Source organism: Capra hircus, chromosome 20 (genome assembly GCF_001704415.2).
Source record: "Capra hircus breed San Clemente chromosome 20, ASM170441v1, whole genome shotgun sequence".
Classification (NCBI taxonomy): domain Eukaryota; kingdom Metazoa; phylum Chordata; class Mammalia; order Artiodactyla; family Bovidae; genus Capra; species Capra hircus.
In genome coordinates this window covers 40,207,354-40,229,882 of record NC_030827.1, presented here as the reverse complement: position 1 = coordinate 40,229,882, position 22,529 = coordinate 40,207,354, and the positions used below count along the sequence as shown (strand labels likewise).

Here is a 22,529-nt window from a genome sequence, read left to right as displayed (position 1 = left end):
GCTTGTCTGAAGAATTCTTTATGTCTCCTTCTATTCTAAATGGTAAAATGGGTAGAATATCCTAGGTTGCAGATTTTTCCCTTTGAGGACTTTAAATATGTCTTTCCTGCAGCATTTCTGTAGAGAAGTCAGCTGATAGAATTATGGGGGTTCCCTTGTAATTAACTCATTGTTTTGCTGCCTTTAGAATCCTTTTTTATCTTTAACTTTCACCATTTTTATTATATTATGTCTTGGTGTAGATCTATTTGGGTTTTTCTGGTTTGGGACCCTCTGTACTTCCTGTGTCTGGGGATTTGTTTCCTTCTTTAGGTTTGGGAAGTTTTTAGCCGTAATTTCTTTAAATACATTTTCAATCCTCCTTTCTCTTCTCCTTCTGGCATTCCTATTATGTGCAAATTGGCACACTTCATCTTTTACCACAGTTTTCTTACATTGCTTTCATTTTCTTTTTTTCATTTGGCTTTCTCTCTGCTGTTCTAATTGAGTGATTTCCATTATTCTATAGTCTAGATCACTTATTTATTCTTCTGTGTTATTGGTTCTGGTATGCATACCCTTTAGTTCAACTTTCCTCTCTTCAATTGAATTCTCTAACCTTTCTTGGCTCCTCCTTATAGTTTCTAATAAGTATTTCTGTTGAACCTTTCTTAATTCCTCCAGTATTTGCATTATCTCCTTTTAGAACTCAGGGTCTATTGGACTGAAGATGTCTGTTTCATTGTTCTTTCGGGGGAATTGGCTCCACCTCTTAATTGGGTGTGATTCCTTGGCTTCTTCACTTATGTTTCTCTTGCTCTATGGGTTTAGGAGAAACGATTATCTACTTTGTTCTTGGTGGTCTATTTTTATGTGAGAGCATCCCCCTGTAACCTGTGTGGGTTTAATATGTTTTGGTAAGAGGGCTGTTTTTAGTATGGCTGCCTGCCACCTCTCCCTCAGTGTACGCTGACTGTTACTGCCTTGATAGGTGGTGTAACAGATGCTGTGGTGACCAGAGCCTGTGCTGGATGTTGAGCAGTGTCTCTTTTTAGCTCGGTGCTTTTCACTGCCCTGTCAGGGGCAAGGTCTGCTCCCTGTTGTTGGAGCAGAAGTCTCCAGATCAGTCTGAGCTGCATTTCTGGTCTTTGCTGCAAAGTAGGCAGGATTGGAAGGATTCCCAGGTGGTGCTAGTGGTGAAGAACCTGCCTGCCAATGCAGGAGACATAAGAGATGCAGGTTTGATCCCTGGTTCGGGGAGATCCCCTGGAGAAGGGCATGACAACCCACTCCAGTATTCTTGCCTAGAGAATCCCATGGACGAGGAGCCTGACTGGCCTCAGTCCATAGGGTTGCCCAGAGTCGGACATGACTGAAGTGACTTACAAACGCAGGCAGGTGGGATTAGAACACTCTTTCTGGACGAGGAGCCACTGAATATTGTTCCCTGGAGCTGCTCACCTGTGAGTGTGCTCTGCTGTGTCACCTTTCACCCATCGTGTGGTTTCATAAAGTACACTGCTGTTGTCACTGCCCTCAGCCCCACCTCAGCCATGGGCATGCCAGAGATAAGTCCTGGTGCCTCTCAGGCTTTGTGTTCACAAGGCCGGCAGAACTTTCGAGCTCAAGTCACAGGGCTGCAGTAGTCTCATACCCGGGACCCACTGTGGGAGTTATGGAGACAGCTCAGATGCTGGCCTGGCCCAGTCCCCGCATGCATGCATCCACAAATCGCATGGCTGCTAAGGCCAGACCCCTCCCAGCCTCGGGAGCACCTGCTGTCCCTTTGGATGTTCTGCATGTGTTGAATTCACAAAGCTGGTGGAGGAGGTGTAACTCAGTGTCTGTGCCGCCTTGGACTGAGATTTCATTTTTGTTTCCTAAGTCGCATGGCCCCTGGGACTCAGCTGTGATTTCAGCCCCATGTCTGTGCATGGGCAACCCACTGGTGTCTGGTCCCGGGTTGCCTAGGTGGTGGTGGTGGCTAGAACATCCAAGCCTGCCTGGGCCAGAGCCTCTTCTGGAAGCTGCAGAGGCAGGGGCCAGAGAGTGGGGTGAGGGGCTGCCATGGTGGCACTTAACATGGGGAGCTTCTCTTCATGCCACTTAACAAGGGAGCTTCTCTTCCATGGTGGCCTGGGCTGCTTCTGAAAACACTCCTGGTTGCAGCATGCCACACTCCATCCCCTCCAGCCTGTCTCCACACAGTCAACACCATGGACTACTTCTCTTAATGTCTTTCCTGCCTCTCTGTCTTCCCACCTGACCCAGCTGTCTGGGGGATGTTTCCCAGTTGTTCTCCCAGCCAGAGAGGAAGCCATGCAGTGATGGTGCCAGAGGCTCCACTGTAGCTGGCATCTGAGCAGGACCCCAGCTGGTAGCTGCCTGATGTCAAGTTCCAGCTGGATTGTGCTCCCTGCCTTGGTATTACCTTGGCCTCAGGAACTGTATCCCATCACTGCCGGATCTGCAGGGACCATCAGTGAGCACCCCTAGTCCTGGCCACATCCCATGAAACAAGTTGGGGTAAGTTGGGCAATACCACTGAAATGAAGGGGCCCAGCGGCTGTCCAGAGGGGAGTGGGTGGGCAGAGCTTGGTGGGAGAGTGAGCACAGACGTAGGGCCATTTTCTCCTTAACTTCTGTGTCTTGCTTTCACACTGCTTCTTCTGTCTTTTCATTATGATCTTCAAATCACATCATCATTCAAAATTTATGGGAAAGGCACCATTAAAGAAATAATTTTGTTTATTTTTGGCTGTGCCAGGTCTTTGTGGCTGCACAGGCTTGTCCCTAGTTGTGATGAGATGGAGCTACTCTTCGTCGGAGTGCTCGGGCTTATTGCAGTGGCTTCTCTTGTTGCGGAGCACAGGGTCTAGGGTGCACAGGCTTCAGTAGTGTGGTGCGTGGGCTCAGCAGCTGCAGCTGGCAGGGCTCTAAAGCGCAGGCTCTGCAGTTGTGGCACATGGGCCCAGTTGCTCCGAGTCACGTGGCATCTTCCCTGATCAGGGATTGAACCTGTGTCTCCTGTACTGGCAGGCGGGCAATACACCAGGGAAGCTCAGGAACTTTTTTTTTTTTTTTTAATAATGCTCCCCCTTCCCCATTCATGCTAATCTTAACTTTCTCACATAAAAGCAGGGGTGTTCCATATCAAGGGTAGATAGTTGTGGGCTATCTCTTTGGGATCTTTGATACCCCTGTCAGCCTTCTCTCAGTGCAAGAGGAAGGGCTACTATTAGTGAATATTTAATGGCCATGGGTACTTCTATGCACTGAGTTTAATTGCATAAGTAGTTCATTTCTCATCTTTCCCCTTCCCCTTCCCCTATATCCCTCTTGAGCCTGAAACTTGGCACTGCAGAGAATAGGAAATCTCTTTTCCATCTTCCTCCAAAATACACTCTGCAAGCCAGCTTCACCATCAGTAAAGCTGTTGTTATGATCTGGCTGGGTATATCTGTGCTGTTTGGTTTGAAACCTCAGTTGGATGAGGGTGATTATTCCAAACCCTCAATATGTCACTTTTCCATTTTACCCACTTCTGGTTTATTTCCTCTGACTCTAGGATTGAACACTTGAGCCCTCAACAGCTGATTAAAGACTCTTGTGGAGCCATGTTCCTTACCTTCTCTCTCCTCTGAAATTATTTTTATCAAGCTAATGACCTGTGAATCCTGATATGTATTTTTTCTTCTTTGGAAGTTTTCTGGCCCACCCTATCAGTTCTTAGTGAGGTCTGAGTGTTAGGGTGAGTTTGATTTTACTCCAGAAACCCTGCTACTCACTCCAAGGTGATAGCTATTCTCCTGCAGTTTTTCAGCTTCAGAACTACTGACATTTTGAGTCACATAATTCTCTGTGGTGGGAGGGGCTGTCCTATAGAAAGTTTAGCAGCATCCTTTGCCTGTACTCACTAGATGCCAGTAGCACCCTCCATCAAATTTGTGAAAGCCAAACGGGTCTCAGATATTGTCAGATGTCTTCTAGGGCCAAAACCATCTCTAATTAAGGACTTCTCTCCTAGGGGTAAATGGATACAGTGAAACAGCAGCAGAGAAGGGCCTCTGTCTTGGTGGCAGAGTTAGCACTGGCTTCATGGGGAAAAGCATTTGAGCTGAGCCTTGTAGGATAAGGGTTACCTAGTGGCCATAGCAGAGTTTTCAAGGTACAAACAGGTAGGTGTTCATGGGCCTCTGATTTCTTGACCCAAACCAGCTTCCTATCACCGCTATGCATGCCCACAGGCATTGTAGGGGTCACCTGCGGATGCCTCGCTCTTCCCTGCTCAATGATCTTACTCATTCATGTGAGTGGATTCCATGTCCACATGTCCAGATGCTTTTGGGTTGGCCCAAAAGTTTGTTTGGGTTTTAGAACAACCCAAATAAACTTCTGGGTCAACTCGATACAACTGCTGGTTATATTTACCATGCTGTGCACCACCTTTGAAAAAATATGTTGGATTTCTAAAGCAAATTCCTCTTCGTCTTTATTATTACTTTCTCTTAAGCATTAAGAGAAAGCATGTCTACAGTTCATTGTTGTTGTTTTTTTCTAAATTTTATTTAATTTTTGCCTGTACTGGGTCTTCATTGCTATGTAGACTTTCTCTAGTTGTGGCAAGTGGGGGCTACTCTCTAGTTACAGTGCACAGGCTTCCCACTGTGGTGGGTTCTCTTGTTGCAGAGCATGGGCTCAAAAAGCTTGGGTTTCATTGTATAATTGTGCATGTGGGCTCAGTAGTTGTGGCGCCCAGGCTTAGGTGCTCCAAGGCACATGGGGTCTTTCAGAGATTGAACCTGCGTCCCCTGCATTGGCAGGCAGACTCTTGACCCCTGGACCACCAGGGAAGTCTCCATTATGTCTGAACTTTGGATAGATTGAGGGACTAGGTTATGCAGTGAGCTGTAATTCCCAATGCGCTGGATCTGGGATTGTGGCAGATTTCAAGTATCAGTTCAGATTGTCATACGGTGGGTTGTGTTGGTTACTGCACAATCATTCATGAGAAGAGACCCAAGTTCTACTTCACCTGGGATATGACTCACCGCGTGACATGCGGATTTAGGGGTGGAGGGGGAGGGAGTCTGCAGGGAGTGACAGAGGGAGGACTTGACAGATCCTCCTCCAGGTTGCCAAATTCCAGAGTTGCTCTGGTGGCTAGGGGTAAATGAATCACATGGAAACATCAGTGAGTCTGGCCGTTTATTGATGCCACACAATGGCAGGCTATGGTTAACATTCTGGTTTTAAATACTGTGGTACCCACTGAGGTACCCCTTAAGGAGTCTGGGCCTGGGAAAGCAGTGCAGAGATGCAGAGAGGACAATGGATGAGGCCTCAGACCACATGCAACCACTTTGGAGGGCAGAGACAGGCAGAATTGTGCTTTTCCAACCATATTTTTTTTAATGACATAACTTAAAATAATACTAACAATATTTGAACAAGCAATTAAAAAAAAATAGCATCAAATATGTTGGTTAAGTTGTAGCACCAGACAGTTCATGTCATGAGGCCTCCCTCTTGAAAGTGAATCACTGTGCACTGATTTCATTGTCCTAGGGCTTCATCCTAAAGTCAGAAGTGCTATGACTTGTAATCTCTGGTGAAGCAATGTGTAGCTTTCAGTGTTTCGGGGATTTTAACCAATTGATTGGGAAATTATGCCCTGAAACAATATAAATCCTTCAAATCATGTTCCAGAAACATGATGAAGTTATCAACACTCAATATCTGAAAGCTTCACATTGGGATGGCTCCACCACATAGAGATGGATCAGGAGATTGGACAGAGATACACTCTTGTTTAAGAAGTCCCAACATTAAAATGAGTCACTCCTACAAAGGGGCAACTGCTTGTATCACAGATTGATTTCATTTTTACAAAGGTATTCACTCTTTAGTCTCTTGAAATGTTGTTTCCTCTTGGTGGTTTGAATTATGTTTGGATGTTTAAGAACTAAATGAACCCATACCTTTTCAGAGAAGAGTTAACTCTACCACTGGGAGAGGTGACATAAACCAGATTGGGCTTGAGAACCTTCATGTATTGAAGCACCAGGCCCTGTGGTGGCCTCTCTGGTTCATGGTAGATGCATATCCAGTGTCTCTTGCTACAATTTTCACTTGCTTGTTCAAGGTGGGAGGAAAGGAGGCCATGGAGAAAATAAAGCAACATCACTACTTCACACTGGCCCCTGTGAGCACCAAAAGAATGGTGAGATGTCATCTAGGTTCTTGTCTTTCACGTGTTCCTGTTAATCTGAGGTCCCTCTCTTACTGCTAGCATGCGGACCTTTCAAAACCCTGATGACCCAAAGATGAGTGACTGTCAAGGCAACAACCAAGTCAGATGACTCCAGTAGCAAGTACTATCCTGTGACCCAGAATGACAGATGCTACACAACTGTCTTATCTCACAGCCTCAATACAGAAGTGAATGTTCATGATGCAGGATCAGAGGCCAATATTCTGCCTTTGAGAAACTAGGGAAAGGCCTAGAATAGGGAGCCTGGTCAGACCCTCTCTACATTTCTACCATCTTTCCCTCATGGGTCATAAATAACATTTTGCATATTGGGAAATCTGGCCTAGTTTAGTTTGCTGAGGTCACAGGAATCTGGGTTTGTTCCTGAGTTTTGTAAAACTGGTCATCTCCAGGGCTCTGATGACATGTATGATCCCAGGATAGCAGTTGTTGTTCAGTTGCCAAGTCTGTTTGACTCTTTGTGACCCCATGGACTGTAGCACGTCAGGCTTTCCTGTCCATCACCATCTCCCAGAGTTTGCTTAAACTCATGTCCATTGATTTGGTGGTGCCATCCAACCATCTCATTCTCTGTCACCCGTCATTCAGTCTTGTCCAACTCTGTCCAACTCTTGTCCGACTCCTTGCAACCCCAGCCAGGCTTCTCTGTCCATGGAATTCTCTGGGCAAGAATAATGGAGTGAGTTGCCATTCCCTTCTCCAGGGGATCTTCCCAACTCAGGGATCAAACCCATGTCTCCTGCATTGCAGATGACTCTTTACCATCTGAGCCACCAGAGAAGCCCTGGGATAGCAGAGTACCAGGTTAAGTTAAATCCATCCAACTTACTAAATTAATCCCCTTGGAAGCCTATACTACACTTTAAGGACAGTTTTTGCAAATTGCCTTATTAGAAAAAAAATCAGGTTCTCTTCTACTCCTGTCACTGATGATTTAAGCATCTTCTCTCTCAAACTGATTTCACCAGAGACTGTCATCGGCCAGCAATGTTTAAAGGACAGAATATAAGAACCTAATCATATAGAAATAAATTCCCTGGTTTTGGTAAACATTTTTACTTTTCTACCGCGTCTGGACCTATCTCAAATTTTATCCCAACCCCAGTGTTTTATTTTCCACAGGCATTTATCAGAATAATACACAGTAATGGCTTGAAAAAAAAAAGCACATAATATAAAGATTTTCAGCTTCTGGTATCCAAGCAATAGAACTGGTGTTGGCCAGCAACACCATTACACATTTAACAGAAGATGCATATGGATTTGCCCACTTGTACATCTATCTACATGTTTATATTCATTTTGCCACCATCTGCATATTAGCACCATGTTTCAATAGCACCATTCTGCTGAACGGAGAGATAACTCAAGGGAAAGATGGGACACTGTGCTCCATGGTGGATGTTAATGGTACTTGTGTGTGAGTCTGAAGACATGCGGCCCTTGACATGAAGATAACTCTCCTGCCTTCCCCTCTGTCAAGAGCTGGTTCTGAAGGCTTCTTTCCCTGAGGGCTCTACTCCTCTCACCCTCCCCTGACTTTCCAGGTTCAGTTCATATAAACACCTCCTCTTACAAACCAGAAAATTCACCTTCAACTTGAGACCATAACCTACTTTGATTCCTGCTGGGTGATGGGAACATCAAAGGTTCAGCCTTCTTAACTTTTTTGGACTCCCTGACTCACCTGTTCCCTTCAAGGAAACAGATTCTCAAAAGTAACTACTGGGTGTGCTAGAGAGTAGGTCAGCTTTACCTCCTTTTTGAAAGTTTTTTTCTTGAGACTATTAGTTTATACAAAGTTTTTCTATACTTGGTGCAATTTACCTAGGTCTTAGAAATATCTCCACCTAGAGCTCCATTTCCCAACTTGAGGGTAGGTGGGCGGGTTGTGATGTGTAAAGCCTCAGTGGTGGAAAGATGTTCACCCTGAATTGAAGACCCAGGCAGGGGATGTGCCAGGGAAGGGAAAGTCACACAGAAAGACTCACATGCTCTTCTGCAAAGGAATGGGTATGTGCCAGGGAAGTGGGAAGAACAGAAGCCCACATTCTCTTCCTTATACAAGAAACTGATTTCTAATCATTTGTTTTTTAAGAGTTTTCATAGAAATTATCCTAAGTCAGAAATGTCTTCTGTATAACCTAAATTCCTTAAGTTTACTAAAGCTATAGTTCCTGCCCATTTCCTCTTTTTCTAGTGTCCCTAAGAAGGCAGGGGAGTCTAAACAGCTCAGATGTAGAGTCTACAGGGATTAGGGACAGACTGAGTCTGTAGCCAAGACTTTTTCTTCCTGCCTCAGTTAAATATTCGGTAAAGAAAGTGGTCCCCTGCCTGGATGAATTACAAGAATGTTCCTGAAAGCTCTCCTATAACATTTGAAACAGCAGCTGCCCCAAGTAGGGAGATTTAGAAAAAAAAAGGAAAAAGGGAGTGATTTCATCAAAGTAAATTAATAAGAATAATTGTTCCCTGGATAAGTGAGGCTCTGTTTCCTGATACTCTCTTGAGGTAGTCTGGGAAAAATATGGTCTCTCTGTTTTTATCTTTAAGGGAGAAACAAAACACATTATTTTGTGGACTTGTTCAACTTGGTACCTTTCCCAGGAGATGATCCCATGAGAAGTCCAGTTCTCCTGGACACCTCACCTGCCTATCAGGGAGCAGTGAGCACAACAGTGCCATGACTCCTGCGAGGGATATTGTGCGGCTAAAGGGACACAGTGTGCTTTGTTTTGTTATGAGCCAAAGTTGAACCTGAAACACAGAATAACACGGCAAGAAAGTGGTCCCTGGGCTAGAACATGTCCTGGTCAGCAGGCTGCTGCAGTCTATGGTGGAGGGTGGCTTCCTTCTGCACTTAGGGTGCTTTGGGGTTCTTGAGTGGCTGTCGCTTTCTTGGCCTTTGGGTGTGGGCCACGTGTGTCTGGGAACACGAGAGGCAGCACTGAGCCCTCACGGTGGGCACGGAACATTTCTTCATGGTTTTAAGCGTCTGGCAGAAACTGGCTGATAAATTGTCCTTGGTGCAAAGGAGATCTGTGGGAGGAGACAAAAGATGAGAAAAAAACAAAAGATCTTTTTGTTAAGTGAAAGAGCACAACTTCTATTAATGGAAGATTTTATATGTCTCCTGAGAAAGGCTCCATAGCGATTCATAATAGTTGACATCTACTGACGGTCACACCTGTGTAGTAATGTGTTGATTATAATGGTTCCTATTTTAACTAATAACAATGTGTTTGAGCCTAGTTATAATAATTTAAAATTCACAGTCCAAAACCACAATTATGTTTGTACTAGCCTAATATCTTGACCATCCTTTCCTCATACACGATTGGACTAGATTTCTCAGGGACCATCCTCGCATATTCTGTGGGTGGTAGACACTCAGACTGCAGTGGCCCTTGTCTGGAAAAAGTTCAATAAGGGCCCAATAACAGATTTTTCTTTTATAAAATGAAATTGTTTCCAACTTTGCTTCAGCGCCTCTCAGAGCTCTGCCTGACTTTCTTTCTCCATTACAGATTCGAATAGTCTCACAGTAAAGCTTTTTACCCCAAACAGGCTGCTGTCCTTTGTAAATAGAATTGTTAGCAAAAGCAGAAATTGAGGTAATATTCCTCTTTACCCAAATCTGTGACAAGTGTTTTACCTCTCTCTGCATTTTTCACCTTCAGGTCACAAAGGCAAAAAATGCTTTTCACCTGCTCAGAACTCATTGTTCCTTGACTGTGCCTTTTTTCCTTCTTTTTTTCCATGAAGAGCTATCTTCTATTAACTGTCTAATTCCATTTGGTTTGTAAGTGTTAACTGCACTTGAGAGCAAGTAACATAGAATGCTCCTAGAACCCACGCCCTTTTCATTGCTGCTGCGTTTCTTCTTCAGGCCTCATCTTAAAGCTATTATAAATCAGTGTCCCCTAATCCCACAGGAAACTTCTGAATGTGATCTGATATTTCAGAAAGAGTACTTATTTCTGCCAAGTGTTTCTACTGTGGAATAGGATTCTGAGCTCTTCATCTCCCACGTTCCTGCAGGAGCAGCAGGTGTTCTCCATGGGGCCTATCAGAATGCAGTGCACATCACAGGCGATCCACTAAAAAGACTGCAATGATGGGAAAAAAAAAACCTTACCGCTTATATAGCTGAATGAATACAACACGTTAAATTCATGTTCTCAAGATGAGTGCATGTGTGTGTGCTCGCTTCAGCCATGTCTGACTCTTTGTGACCCTACGGACTGTAGCCCGCCAGGCTCCTCTGTCCATGGGATTCTCCAGGCAAGAATACTGGAGTGGGTTGCTCTTTAGAATGAGGCAGGGCTTCCTTCCTAGGCTTCTGGCTTTGGAACAGGGCCCAGCACAGGGTTGCTCTGATTTCTAAGTCTCTCCTAAGGCCCGTGTGGATGATGGATAGAGAAGGTGCATCTGGGGTAACTCTTCGTCCCACAGTCTCCTTGCTGTGAATCTGTCAGTGCTCTGGTGCTACTACAAGAGAAGACAGTTTGAAGTTTGAAAGCTTAGCTTCCAATTCCTCCTCTCCACAAAGCTTCTTTTGGCCATGTTGGACTGCATGGATCCCTTCCGTCCCAGTCTCCAAACCTGTATTATTATTGTAACATTTGCTCAAACATGGCACTATGTTCTATCTTAGACTGTTCTATAAATGGTATGTGAGCCTTTTCTACTAAAGGCCCTCTCTCTAGGGTGACCTCTCTCTAGGATGTCTGCCATTCTATTAGGTTGGCAAAAAAAATTTGTTCGGGTTTTTCTAAAACATCTGACGGAAAAACCCAAATGAACTTTTTTGCCAACCCAGCAGAAAGGCCTCTTAGAGTACCTCAAAGTCTTTAACTTATTCTGGGTTGAATTGTGTCCTCCAAAGCTTCAGTGTTCCTTCAAAGTTGAAGTCTTAACCATTGGTACCTGTGGATGTGACCTTATTTGGAAATATTTCTTGGCAGATGTAATTATGATGTAAATCAAAATGCAGGCACCCGGAGTAGAGTGGGCTCTTAATCAACATGACTGTGTCCTTATCGAGAGAGAAGAGATAGACACACATGGTAAAGAGAAAGCCATGCAATGACACACACACACAGAGGAAGATGGTCATGTGATGATGGAGGCAGAGACTGGAGTTATGCAGCTACAAGTCAGAGAAAGCTGATGGCCACCAGAAGCTAAGACAAGAGAGAACGATTCTACCAGGAACCTTGATTTTTTTTTTTTTTTACCTCCTTGCCTCCAAAACTGTGAAAATAAATTTCTGTTGCTTTAAGCTTCTGATAGTTTGCAAGAGCCCTAGGAAAGTAATGCACCTCCTCCCCCATAACAATGACGAAGATAATTTATTAAGCACTTACCACATACTAGGCAACGTGCTTGATGTATACGATTTCATTTGATCCTCATAGAATTTACTTATAGGTATGTCTGTTTTTCTCCTTTGCCAACAAAGGTCTGTCTAGTCGAGGCTATGGTTTTTCCAGTGGTCATGTATGGGTGTGAGAGTTGGACTGTGAAGAAACCTGAGTGCCAAAGAATTGCTGCTTTTGAACTGTGGAGTTGGAGAAGACTCTTGAGAGTCCCTTGGACTGCAAGGAGATCCAACCAGTCCATTCTGAAGGAAATCAGTCCCTGGGTATTCATTGGAAGGACTGATGCTGAAGTGGAAACTCCCAATACTTTGGCCACCTCATGTGAAGAGTTGACTCACTGGAAAAGACCCTGACGCTGGCAGGGATTGGAGGCAGGAGGAGAAGGGGACAACAGAGGATGAGATGGCTGGATGGCATCACCAACTCGATGCACATGAGTTTGGGTGAATTCTGGGAGTTGGTGATGGACAGGGAGGCCTAGCGTGCTGTGATTCATGGTGTCGCAAAGAGTCAGACACGACTGAGCAACTGAACTGATGCAATTGAACTGATGTCTGTTTTTCTCCTTTTAAAACTGAGGTTCCAGAAAGGCTAACTGGCCCAACATCACACAGCTGGAAAGTAGATGGTGATGCTGGAATCTGAATGTTGCCTTAGTGCCTCTAGAGCTTTTGTGCTGGTGATGGGGGAGGAGGGGTCCACATGGACAGGTTCTTCCCTGACCAGAATATCTTCATTTGTTTAACCCATGGCTCCCACTTGTCAGGTCCACACCTCCAGGAATAAAAGGGACCCAACCAAGCCTGGTGTCCTTGCCTGATCTTGGGAACCACTGGATCACAAGCTGGGAACATGTAGGTCCTGAGTCTTCCTGTTTGAAAGTGGGGAACTGGAAAGAAGAGTGGAGGAGGGCAGTGACCTATATTGGGAGCCTGTGTTCCAAGCCTATGTTTAGCAGCTCATTTATACAATAACTGTGAGCCCAACAACATGGCAGGGCTTAATTGCACCAGTTCTCCTTATTATTGTGAAACAATGAAGGCTGGCTGTGTTCATCAGCCAACTGGATGCCAGCCAAAGCACACAATGCTTATAATTAGGGGCAACTTAGAGAGGACATCCCAATTTGCCTATGTCTGTTCAATAGAAATCACACTTGGAACTTAAAGGGACAGTTGCAAGCTTGTTCCCTTGCTGTCAGCTATGTCTAAGTTGAAGGAATAACATTTTGCCCACAAAAGGTAAAAAATAATTTCCATGTTGTTGGCAAATACAGATTCTGTAAGACTTTGGGTTCCTTGAGGCCAGGGACTGTGGCATACTCATGTCTGTATCCTCAGTTTTTATGTTTTGCCTGAAACACATCTTGTGATCAGCAATATTTGCTGAACAAATGAATGAATTGAAATTCTGTTCATCTGGAAGAATATCTTTCAGTAGGAAGTCTGCTGAGGAGTGGCCAAGAGGGAGCAGTAAGACCCTGAGCCCACCTCTTCCCACAGGCATACTAAAATTGCAACTATGTACAGAGTAACTACTGTTGAGAAAGACTAGCAGAAAAGATCTTCTACAACTACAGATATAAAGAAGAAACCGTAAGGAGACAGGTAGGCAGGATGGAGATGTAGTACAGTTAAGACCCATAACTCTGGGTGGGTGGACCACAAATGAAAATAATAATCACAGAGGTTCTCCGTGAGCAAGGGGCCTGACCCCTATATCAGCCTTCCCAGACTAGTAGTCTTGCATGAATAATATGAGTCCCCAGAACATCTGCCTTAAGGCTGATAGGATTCAAATTTAGGAGAGCCAAAGGGCTGCTCGAAATAAAGACCCCATTCTTAAAGGGCTTCCCTGCTAGCTCAGATGGTAAAGCATTTGCTTGTGATGCAGGGGACCCAGGTTCAATCCTTGGGTCATGGAGATCCCCCAGAGAAGGGAATTGTTACTACTCCAGAATTCTTGCCTGGAGAATCCCACGGACAGAGGAGCCTGTGAGCTATAGGCAATGGGGTGACAAAGAGTCAGACATGACTGAGCAACTAACACTTTTATTTAAAAGGCACACACAAAATTTTACATCCTCCAGGACCCAAGGCAGAAGCAGTAATCTGAAGGCAGTCTGTCTGTACCAGGATACCCCAGGTCAGGCAACTACCAGGTGGAGACACAGCCCCAGTCACCAGCAGTCCTGCTGCTTTAAGACCTCCTGAGCTGCCTTGACTTGGCCCTGCACAGTGGAGGGCCTAGGGCCCAGCCCTTCACACCAGTGTGCTAGGACTAGCTCCAGGACCCCCAGGGCCTAGTCCTCACCCACCAACAAGTTGACACATCAACTCCAGGACTCCCAGGGCCCTGAAGCCAGAAGTCCAAGGACCAGGTTTCACTCTGCAGCTTGCCATGTCAGTAAGCCCTGGCCTTTGTCCATTTGGCAGGCCAACATCCGCTCTGAAAAACCTCGGACAGCAAGGTGCCCCAGCATATGGTCCTACCTACCAGTGGGTCAACACCAGCTCTAGGACTTTCAGGGCCCTGTAACAAGAGACCCCTAAACCTGGCTCTACCTATCTGCAGGCTGACATCAGCTCTAAGTCACCCTGGGTCACACATCAGCAGGCCAACAGTAGCTTTGGGACACCATGGACCTCATAGCCAGTCATATCAGGAACCAGCTCTGCCTACAGGTAGGCTTGCAGTCAGCCATCTCATGTCCTGGCCCCACCAAGGCAGAGCCTGGCAGCAACCTTACAGGAAGCCAGCCACACCTACCAGACCACCTACAATGGTTAGCCCATCACAACAGAAGGACCCACGCAGCCCATGTGGGGACATCTTTAGAGCATAAAGCTTTTGTGATGAGAGCAGACTATGCTGCTGGAACACATAGGATTTCTCCTACAAAAGGCTGCTTCTCCAATGTCAGAAAACAAAACCTATCACATACACAGAAATAAAAATAGCAAATTAGGCAAAACGAGGCAATAGAGGAATATATGCCAAATGAAGGAAGAAGATAAAATGCCAGAACTAACTGCACTGAAGATAGGCAACCTGTCCAAAAAAGAGTTCAAGGTAATGATTATAAAGATGATCAAAGAACTTGAGAGAAGAATCAGTGAATACATTGAGAGGATTAACAAAGAACGAATCAAACAGCTGAGAAATAGAAAAGCTGAAATAAAAAATATACTAAAAGGAATTAACAGTGGATGAGATGATAGCAACAGATCAGCGAGCTGGAAGACAGTAGTGGAAATACTGAAGTTGAACAGAAAAGCAAAATAATAATAATAATAATAATGAGGACAGTTTAGAGACCTCTGTGATACAATATTAAGTGCACTAACATTCACACTATAGGGACCCCAGAAGGAAAATTAGGGAAATGGGCAGAGAACATATTTGATGATGTAATAACTAAAAACTGCCCTAACCTGGAAAAGGGAAGAAGACGTCCAGGTCCAGGAAGCACATAGTCCAAAATAGGATCAACTCAAAGATGATTACATCGAGACACAATGTGATTAAAATGGCAAAAGTTAAAGGCAGAAAATTAAAACCAGCAAGGGAAAAGCAACAAGCACAAGAGCACTCCCATGAGGCTATCAGCTGACTATTCAGCAGAAACTCTGCAGGCCAGAAGGGCATGATATATTTAAAGTGATGAAAGAGGAAATTCTTGGTTGTAACCAAGAATATTCTACCTGATGGAGAGATCAAAAGTTTTACAAAAGCTAAAAAAATTTAGCACCACTAAACTTATCTGGTGACTCAGACAGTATAGAATCCTCCTGCAATGCAGGAGACCTGGGTTTTATCCCTTGGTTGAGAAGATCCCCTAGAGAAGGGCATGGCAATCCACTCCAATATTCTTGCCTGGAGAATCCCATAGACAGAGGAGCCTGATGGGCTACGGTCCATGGGGTTACCCAGAGTAGGACATGACTGAGTGACTAAGCACACAAATTAGCTTTACAGGAAATGCTAAAGGGACTTCTACAAGTGAAAAATAAAATGCCACAATTAGGAACATGAAAATTATAAAAGGAAAAATTAAATGGTATAAATGCAAATATGCAATAAAGGCAAATATACAAAAAATCAATCATGTAGAAAGATTAAAAGGTAAAAACAGAAAGTTTATCTATATCCACAGTAAGTAGTTAAGGAATACACAAACAAAAACACATGAAATATGATGTCAAAAACAGTAAACATGAGAGAGAGGAGTAAAAATGCAGGGTTGTTAACACGTTATTGACCAGGGGATTTTAGTAGACACTAATGCCTGTGGCCAGTGAATTGGTATGTAAGTGAACACTGAAATGTCTCCAGTCAGTAACATTCAGGTCAAAAACAGATATATTAATATATCTTTGGTTAATAATGTGTTAAATGCATCCTATACATAGGAAATCCTAAAATGATGCCAACAAAAACTACTAGAGCTGAATTCAATAAAGTTGCAGGATACAAAGTTAATATACAGAAATCAGATGCATTTCTATACACTAACAATAAACTATCAGAAAGAGAAATAGAAGAAACAATTCTATTTACAATGACATCAAAAAGAATAACATATCAAGGAATAAAATACAGGAGTTAAAAACTGTGCTTGGAAAACTATCAGACACTGATGAAAGAAACTGAAGATGACACAAACAACTGGAAAGATATCCTGTGTTCATGAACTGGAAGAATTAATTCTGTTAAAATGCCTGTACTACCCAAGGAAATCTACAGATTCAGTGCACTCCCTATCAAATTACCAAATGCATTTTTTACAGAACTAGAAGAGATTAATTCTTAAATTGGTATGGAAACACAAAAGATCCCCCAACAGCCAAAACAATCTTCAGAAAGAAGAACAAAGCTAGAGGTATTACATGTCCTGATTTCCAACTATATGACAAAGCTACAGTAATCAAAACAGTATGGTACTGACACACAAACAGACACTGCTCGATGGAACAGAATAGAGAGCCCAGAAATGGACCCACCCTCACATGGGCAAATAACCTATGACAAAACAGTGAAGACTATACAATGGGGAACTGACAGCCTCTTCAACAAAGGGTGCTGGGAAAATGAACAGCTATATGCAAAAGAATCAAACTGGACTATTCTCTTACACCATGCACAAAAATAAATTCACAGTGGATTAAAGGCTTAAGTGTAGGAAAAAACCCACAAAATTTCTTGAAGGAAACAGCAGTACATGCTTTGATGTCAGTCTTAGTAATTTTTTTTTTTGGATCTGTCTATTTAGGCAAGGGAAACAAAAGCAAAAATAAATGGGGATATATCAAACTACAAATCTTTTTCATAGTGAAAGAAAATATCAACAAAATATAAAGGCTGACTACTGAATACCCAAGATCCTGATGCTGGGAAAGACTAAAGGCAGGAGGAGAAGGGGTTGATAGAGGATGAGATGGTTGAATGGCATCACTGACTTGACAAACATGAGTTTGAGCAAGCTCTGGGAGTTGGTGATGGACAGGGAAGCCTGGCATACTGCAGTCTGTGGGATCGCAAGGAGTCAGACATGACTGAGCAACTGAACTGAACTGAATAGGAGAAGATATTTGCCAACAATGTATTTGATAAGGGGTTACTATCCAAAATATACAAAGATCTCATACATCAACATCAAAAAGCATACAACCTGATTAAAAAATGGGCAGAGGATCTGAACAGAAATTTTTCCAAAGACACACAGCTGGCCAACAGGCATGTGAAAGGATGCTCAGCATTACTAATCATCAGGGAAATGCAACCCAAAACCACAATGAGATATCACTTCACACCAGTCAGAATGTCTTACATCAGGAAGATCACAAATCACAAATGTTGGCCAGGATGTGGAGAAAAGGGAGCCCTTGTGCCCTCTTGGTGGGAATGCAAGCTGGTGCAGCTACTATGGAAAACAATATGGACATTCCTCAAAAAATTACAAATGAAACTACCATACAATCCAAAAATTCCACTCCTAGGCATTTATCCAAAGAAAACAAGAATACTAATTAGAAAACACATATGTACCCTTATGTTCATTGCAGCAACAATAACCAACATATGGAAATGACATAAACGCCCATCAATAGAAAAATGGATAAGATGTATATATCATTCAGATATATACAGTGAAATAATACTCTGCCATGAAAAAGAAATGAAATCCTGCCATTTGCCACAATATGGATAGACCTAGAGGATATTAACACTAAATGAAATCAGACAGAGATCTTACTTATATGTGGAATTGCCAAAATAAAAAACAAAAACAGACTAATAGATACAGAGAACAAACAGGTGGTTTCCAGGAGAGTGTAGGGTAAGGGGAGGAAAAGAAATAGGTGGAGGAGATAAAGAGTAGAGAGAAAGATTAAGAGAGGAGATTAAGAACGGAGGAGAAAAGAGCTTGCTCAAACTTCCAGTCACAAAATTAATGAGTCATGGGTATGGAATGTACAGTGTGGAGAATACAGTCAATAACTCTGTAATATATTTGTATGGTTACATACCATAACTAGACTTATCATTATGATCAGTTTGAACTGTATAGAAATATCAAATCACTACATTGTATACCAAGCATGAATGGTGTTGCTTGTTATGCTTCAAAACCTAACTAACTCATAGAGAAATAGGTCAGATTTGTGGTTACCAGGGGTGCTGTCTTTTCACCAGATCAAAGACAGAGGATGAGATGGCTGGATAGCATCACCATCTCAAACACATGAGTTTGAGCAAACTATGGGAGATAGTGAAGGACAAGGCAGCCTGCAGTACTGCAGTTCATGGGGTCACAAACTGACAGACACAACTTAGCAAGTGAACAGCAATAACAGAGGTGGGTGGTGTGGTGGAGGGGGAACTGGATGAAGGCAATCAAAAGGTAGAAATTTCTGGTTATAAGTACTAAGCTAAGTCACTTCAGTCATATCTGACTCTGTGCAACCCCATAGACAGCAGCCCACCAGGCTCCCCCGTCCCTGGGAGTCTCCAGGCAAGAACACTGGAGTGTTGCCATTTCCTTCTCCAAACATAAGTACTAAGGATGTAATATATAGCATGACAAATATAGTTAGTGATGCTGTACATTATACATGAAAGTGGTTAAGAGGAATCCTAAGCATTCTCATCACAAAACAATTTTTTCTATTTCTTTAATTTTGTATCTATGAGATGATGTCCATTTGCAAAATTTTCATGATTATCACTCGCTGTTGTAATTAAATAATTATATGTAATTAAATGTAATTAAATAATTATGCTGTACACCTTAAACTTATATAGTGCTATATGTCAATTATATCTCAAATAAAACTGGGACAAAAAATTTTAAAAGTCTACTGACTCAAATGTTTATTTGTATCAACTTTAAGTACTGTCATTCTTTATTACTTTCATTATTTGTATTTACTTCTGTACCCCTCATTCCCCAAATTAAAAAACAACTCACGAATGGTGTGCATAAAGGGTTAGCTTTTGATTTTTAATCATTATGAACATAATGTCTAGAATGTAGATTATATTCAGTAAATATTTCTGAATGAATTAAAAAATTTTTTCTAAACCCAGGTACTTGGATTCTATAGTCCCCACTATGAAAGTGGTAATTCTCATTTAGATTTTACGTCACTAGCAATTTAGACGGCACCTAAGGGAAGTAAAAGGCAAACCTTACATGAGTTCATACCTGATTTTACAAGATGGGCATGTGCTCAGTTGCTCAGTCATGTCTGACTCTAAGCAACCCCATGCACTATAGCCCACCAGGTTCCTCTGTCCATGGGATTTCCCAGGCAAGAGTACTGGAGTGGGGTGCCATTTTTGTCTCCCAGGGAACTTCTCAACCCAGCGATTGAACCCGTGTTTCCTGTGTGTCCTGCATTGGCAGGTGGATGCTTTACTACTCGCCACCTGGGAAGTCCAAGATGGGCTTGGGGGCATGTTTACTGTGGTGGCTGGCTAGCTGAGAAGAATCTAGGCATTGGATGACTTGTTTCAAAGCATTTTAGAGGGCATGGGTGTCAGGGTAGCTTTTCTTAAATCCAAGAATCTCATGCAGCTGCTCTTTCCTGCTGTTTCTATATGAATAAGCATGGCTCTGCCTTCAAGAGAAGCTTGTAATTACCTTTTGTTGTCCTGATAATTGTTGGTGAGTAAAATTCATTGTTATTTACATCCATTGCCAGCCAACTGTTAGTCATCATCTCTTCAGTGTGAGATTTCAACGTAAAAATTACCAGATACACATTTAACCCAATTTTGATTGTATAATGTAAAATAACCAATAGGGACTTCCCTGGCTGTCCAGTGGTTAAGACGCCATGCTTCCACTGCAGGCGTTCAATCCCTGGTCAGATTCTGCACACTGCATGGTGCAGCCACAAACAACAAACCCTAGGCATGGTCAACCAAGACTATGTTGCTGCCTCAATAATATAAAAACCGACATAACTTCAAAGGATTCTATGCCCTCAGCATTTTAAAAACGTGGTACCACAGAATGTGATGAAATGAAAGGAAAAAAGTTCCAAATTGACCCTTTGGTCTAGAACAGGATGCTTCTTATAAAAAGAGGCTCATCACTGCTAATTATTAGAGAAATGCAAAACAAAACTACGATGAGGTACCTATAGATTATCATACTAAGTGAAGTAAGCCAGAATGAGAAAAACAAATACCACATGCTATCACTTATACTGTATGTGGTTTCTAAAATATGACCCCAATGAACCTATCTATGAAACAGAAACAGATTCAAAGGCATAGAGAACAGGCTTGTGGTTACCAAGCATGGGGGTGGGAGAGGGATAGATTGGGCTTCTGGGATTAGCAGATGCAAACTATTATATACATAGAATGGACAGACAACAAGGTCCTACTGTATAGCACAGGTATACTGTATAGCACAATTGCTATAGTCAATATCCTGTGATAAACCATAATGGGAAAGAACATGAACAAAAATATATACAATGGAATCACTTCATTGTATAGCAGAAATTAACACAATGTTGTAAATCAACCATACTTGAATAAAATTAAATACAACAGGGTGCTTCTCGAGTTTTAAGGCACATCCGAATCACCTGGGATTCTTGTTTAAATGCAGATTCTGATTCAGTAGGTCTGGGGTAAGGCCAGAGATCCTGCATTTCTGACAAGCCCCCAGGTGATGCCAATGCAGCTAGTCCAGGGGCCACACTTTGAGTAGCCAAGAATCTGGAAGGCTAAAACTTAATAAAACCTCTGAAAACAAGCCCCAGGTAGCTCTGTTTGGAGTTTTGAGTAAGGCCAATGATAGCCACTGTCAAGTGCACGCTGGTCAGGGAGAAGCTGCATGTGATCCTCAGATCTGAAGCATTTTCTCAGTGCACTTTGTTCAGGATTTCCAACCCATACCTCTCTCCTGACTTCTGCACCTGTGTAAAAACCAATCACAGGCCACTCCTACCTAAAGGACTGCTCTGAAAACATATCCCACACAGAACACAATACCCTTCCTGGTTCCCAAATCCACCCTGGGCCTCCTCTTTCAGGGAATGGTAGCCTCACCTACTTGGCTACCCAAGTCGGACATCTGGGCTTTGTTCTCCCTCCTCTTTTCCCACACAAAGTCCTGTCAGGTCTCTGTTTTAAGCAGCCCTTGAATCCACTTACTTCTGTCCGTCTGCACTTCTGCTGCCTTAGTTCACGCCACACACATCTCCTGATTAAGGTACAGTTGCGTCCCTGACCTGGCCCCCTTCTCCACCTCCCACAGTGCTGCATGGATGACTCTCTTACCCTGATGCCTGTTTGGAATGCTTCAAGGGCTCCCATCTGCCCTAGGCATAAAGCAGCTCACCAGCATGCTTCATGTGGCTCTTTATCCTCTAGCTCCAGCTTACCTCTCTAGTCCTACTGCTTCCCAACTCCCCTTGAACTGCGCACTGTATTTAGACTTACACGCCATGACATCATCATCTTCGTGCTTACTGCATACCCTGAAAGCTGCTCTTGGAAACTGCAGCCTGACCTTTCTACTCACCCTTCGCTTCCCTCCACCCCCACCCCTAGTTTATGTTTGATGGCCTTCCCAAGTACACTCTTAACATCGTGACCTGATCAGTATCTCACTGGTTGGTGATCTTCCTCATTTGATATTATGTTTGGCACACAGCAAGTGTCCAAGAAATATTTGTTAAATAAATACACAATCTGTAGATAAACAATCTTTAGGGAAACTCTTCTCAATATATTTACTCTGACCACAGGCTCTCTTGAATGCCAGCCCTCAGTGCTCGGAAGGAGGCAAGGAGCAGATCTATAAACCACAGGTTTCACTACCTCTCATGCTTAAAAATATTTGAAAAAAGGCTACTACTGGTAGAGAGCTTTAAATACCTTCAAGTCTACTTTTCCTGGGAGCTGTTGGTCAATGATACAAGAGTGTGGGTGTGTGAACTCTCAGCTCATTGGCCTCGAGAGCAGACAGCTCTGAGACTTAACTTTGCCCTGGAGCATCCCTGCGGGACCAGGTTGAAGTCAGGACTGTGTCTGAAATGGCCGGCTGGCTGTGCTTTCTCTCTTTTCTGTCTTGTTTCCCTCTCCCTCAGCATCTTCCGTGGGAGCACTTCCTTAATGAATCCCTGGCACACAAGTGGGCACCTTGGAGTCTGTTTCTGCAGAACCTAAGACAGCAGTGCTGGATGGTAGAAAGGGCCATTTAGCACTTGACTGGCTTCCTGAGAAAGGCTAGATAGAACCTTTCTCAGAAACCTTTGAAAAAACAGAAGCAATTCTCATCTGTGTGGGAAGTCAGTGTGAATGTGCTCTGAGATAGGAAAAAGGATGCAATAGTCCCTCAAGGAACTAGTGTCAAACTTCACCAA

At 43.3% G+C, this 22,529-nt stretch overlaps 1 protein-coding gene across 1 annotated transcript in view; it reads right to left on the bottom strand.

Annotated features, from left to right (window-relative positions):
• Positions 6,960–22,529, bottom strand: part of ADAMTS12 (ADAM metallopeptidase with thrombospondin type 1 motif 12) — a 389,258-nt gene continuing 373,688 nt past the window's right edge. The window contains exon 24 of the mRNA XM_005694823.3: positions 6,960–9,292. Within this exon, the coding sequence (XP_005694880.2) occupies positions 9,114–9,292 (179 nt within the window). The 3' untranslated portion in view covers positions 6,960–9,113. The remainder of the gene's footprint in view (positions 9,293–22,529) is intronic.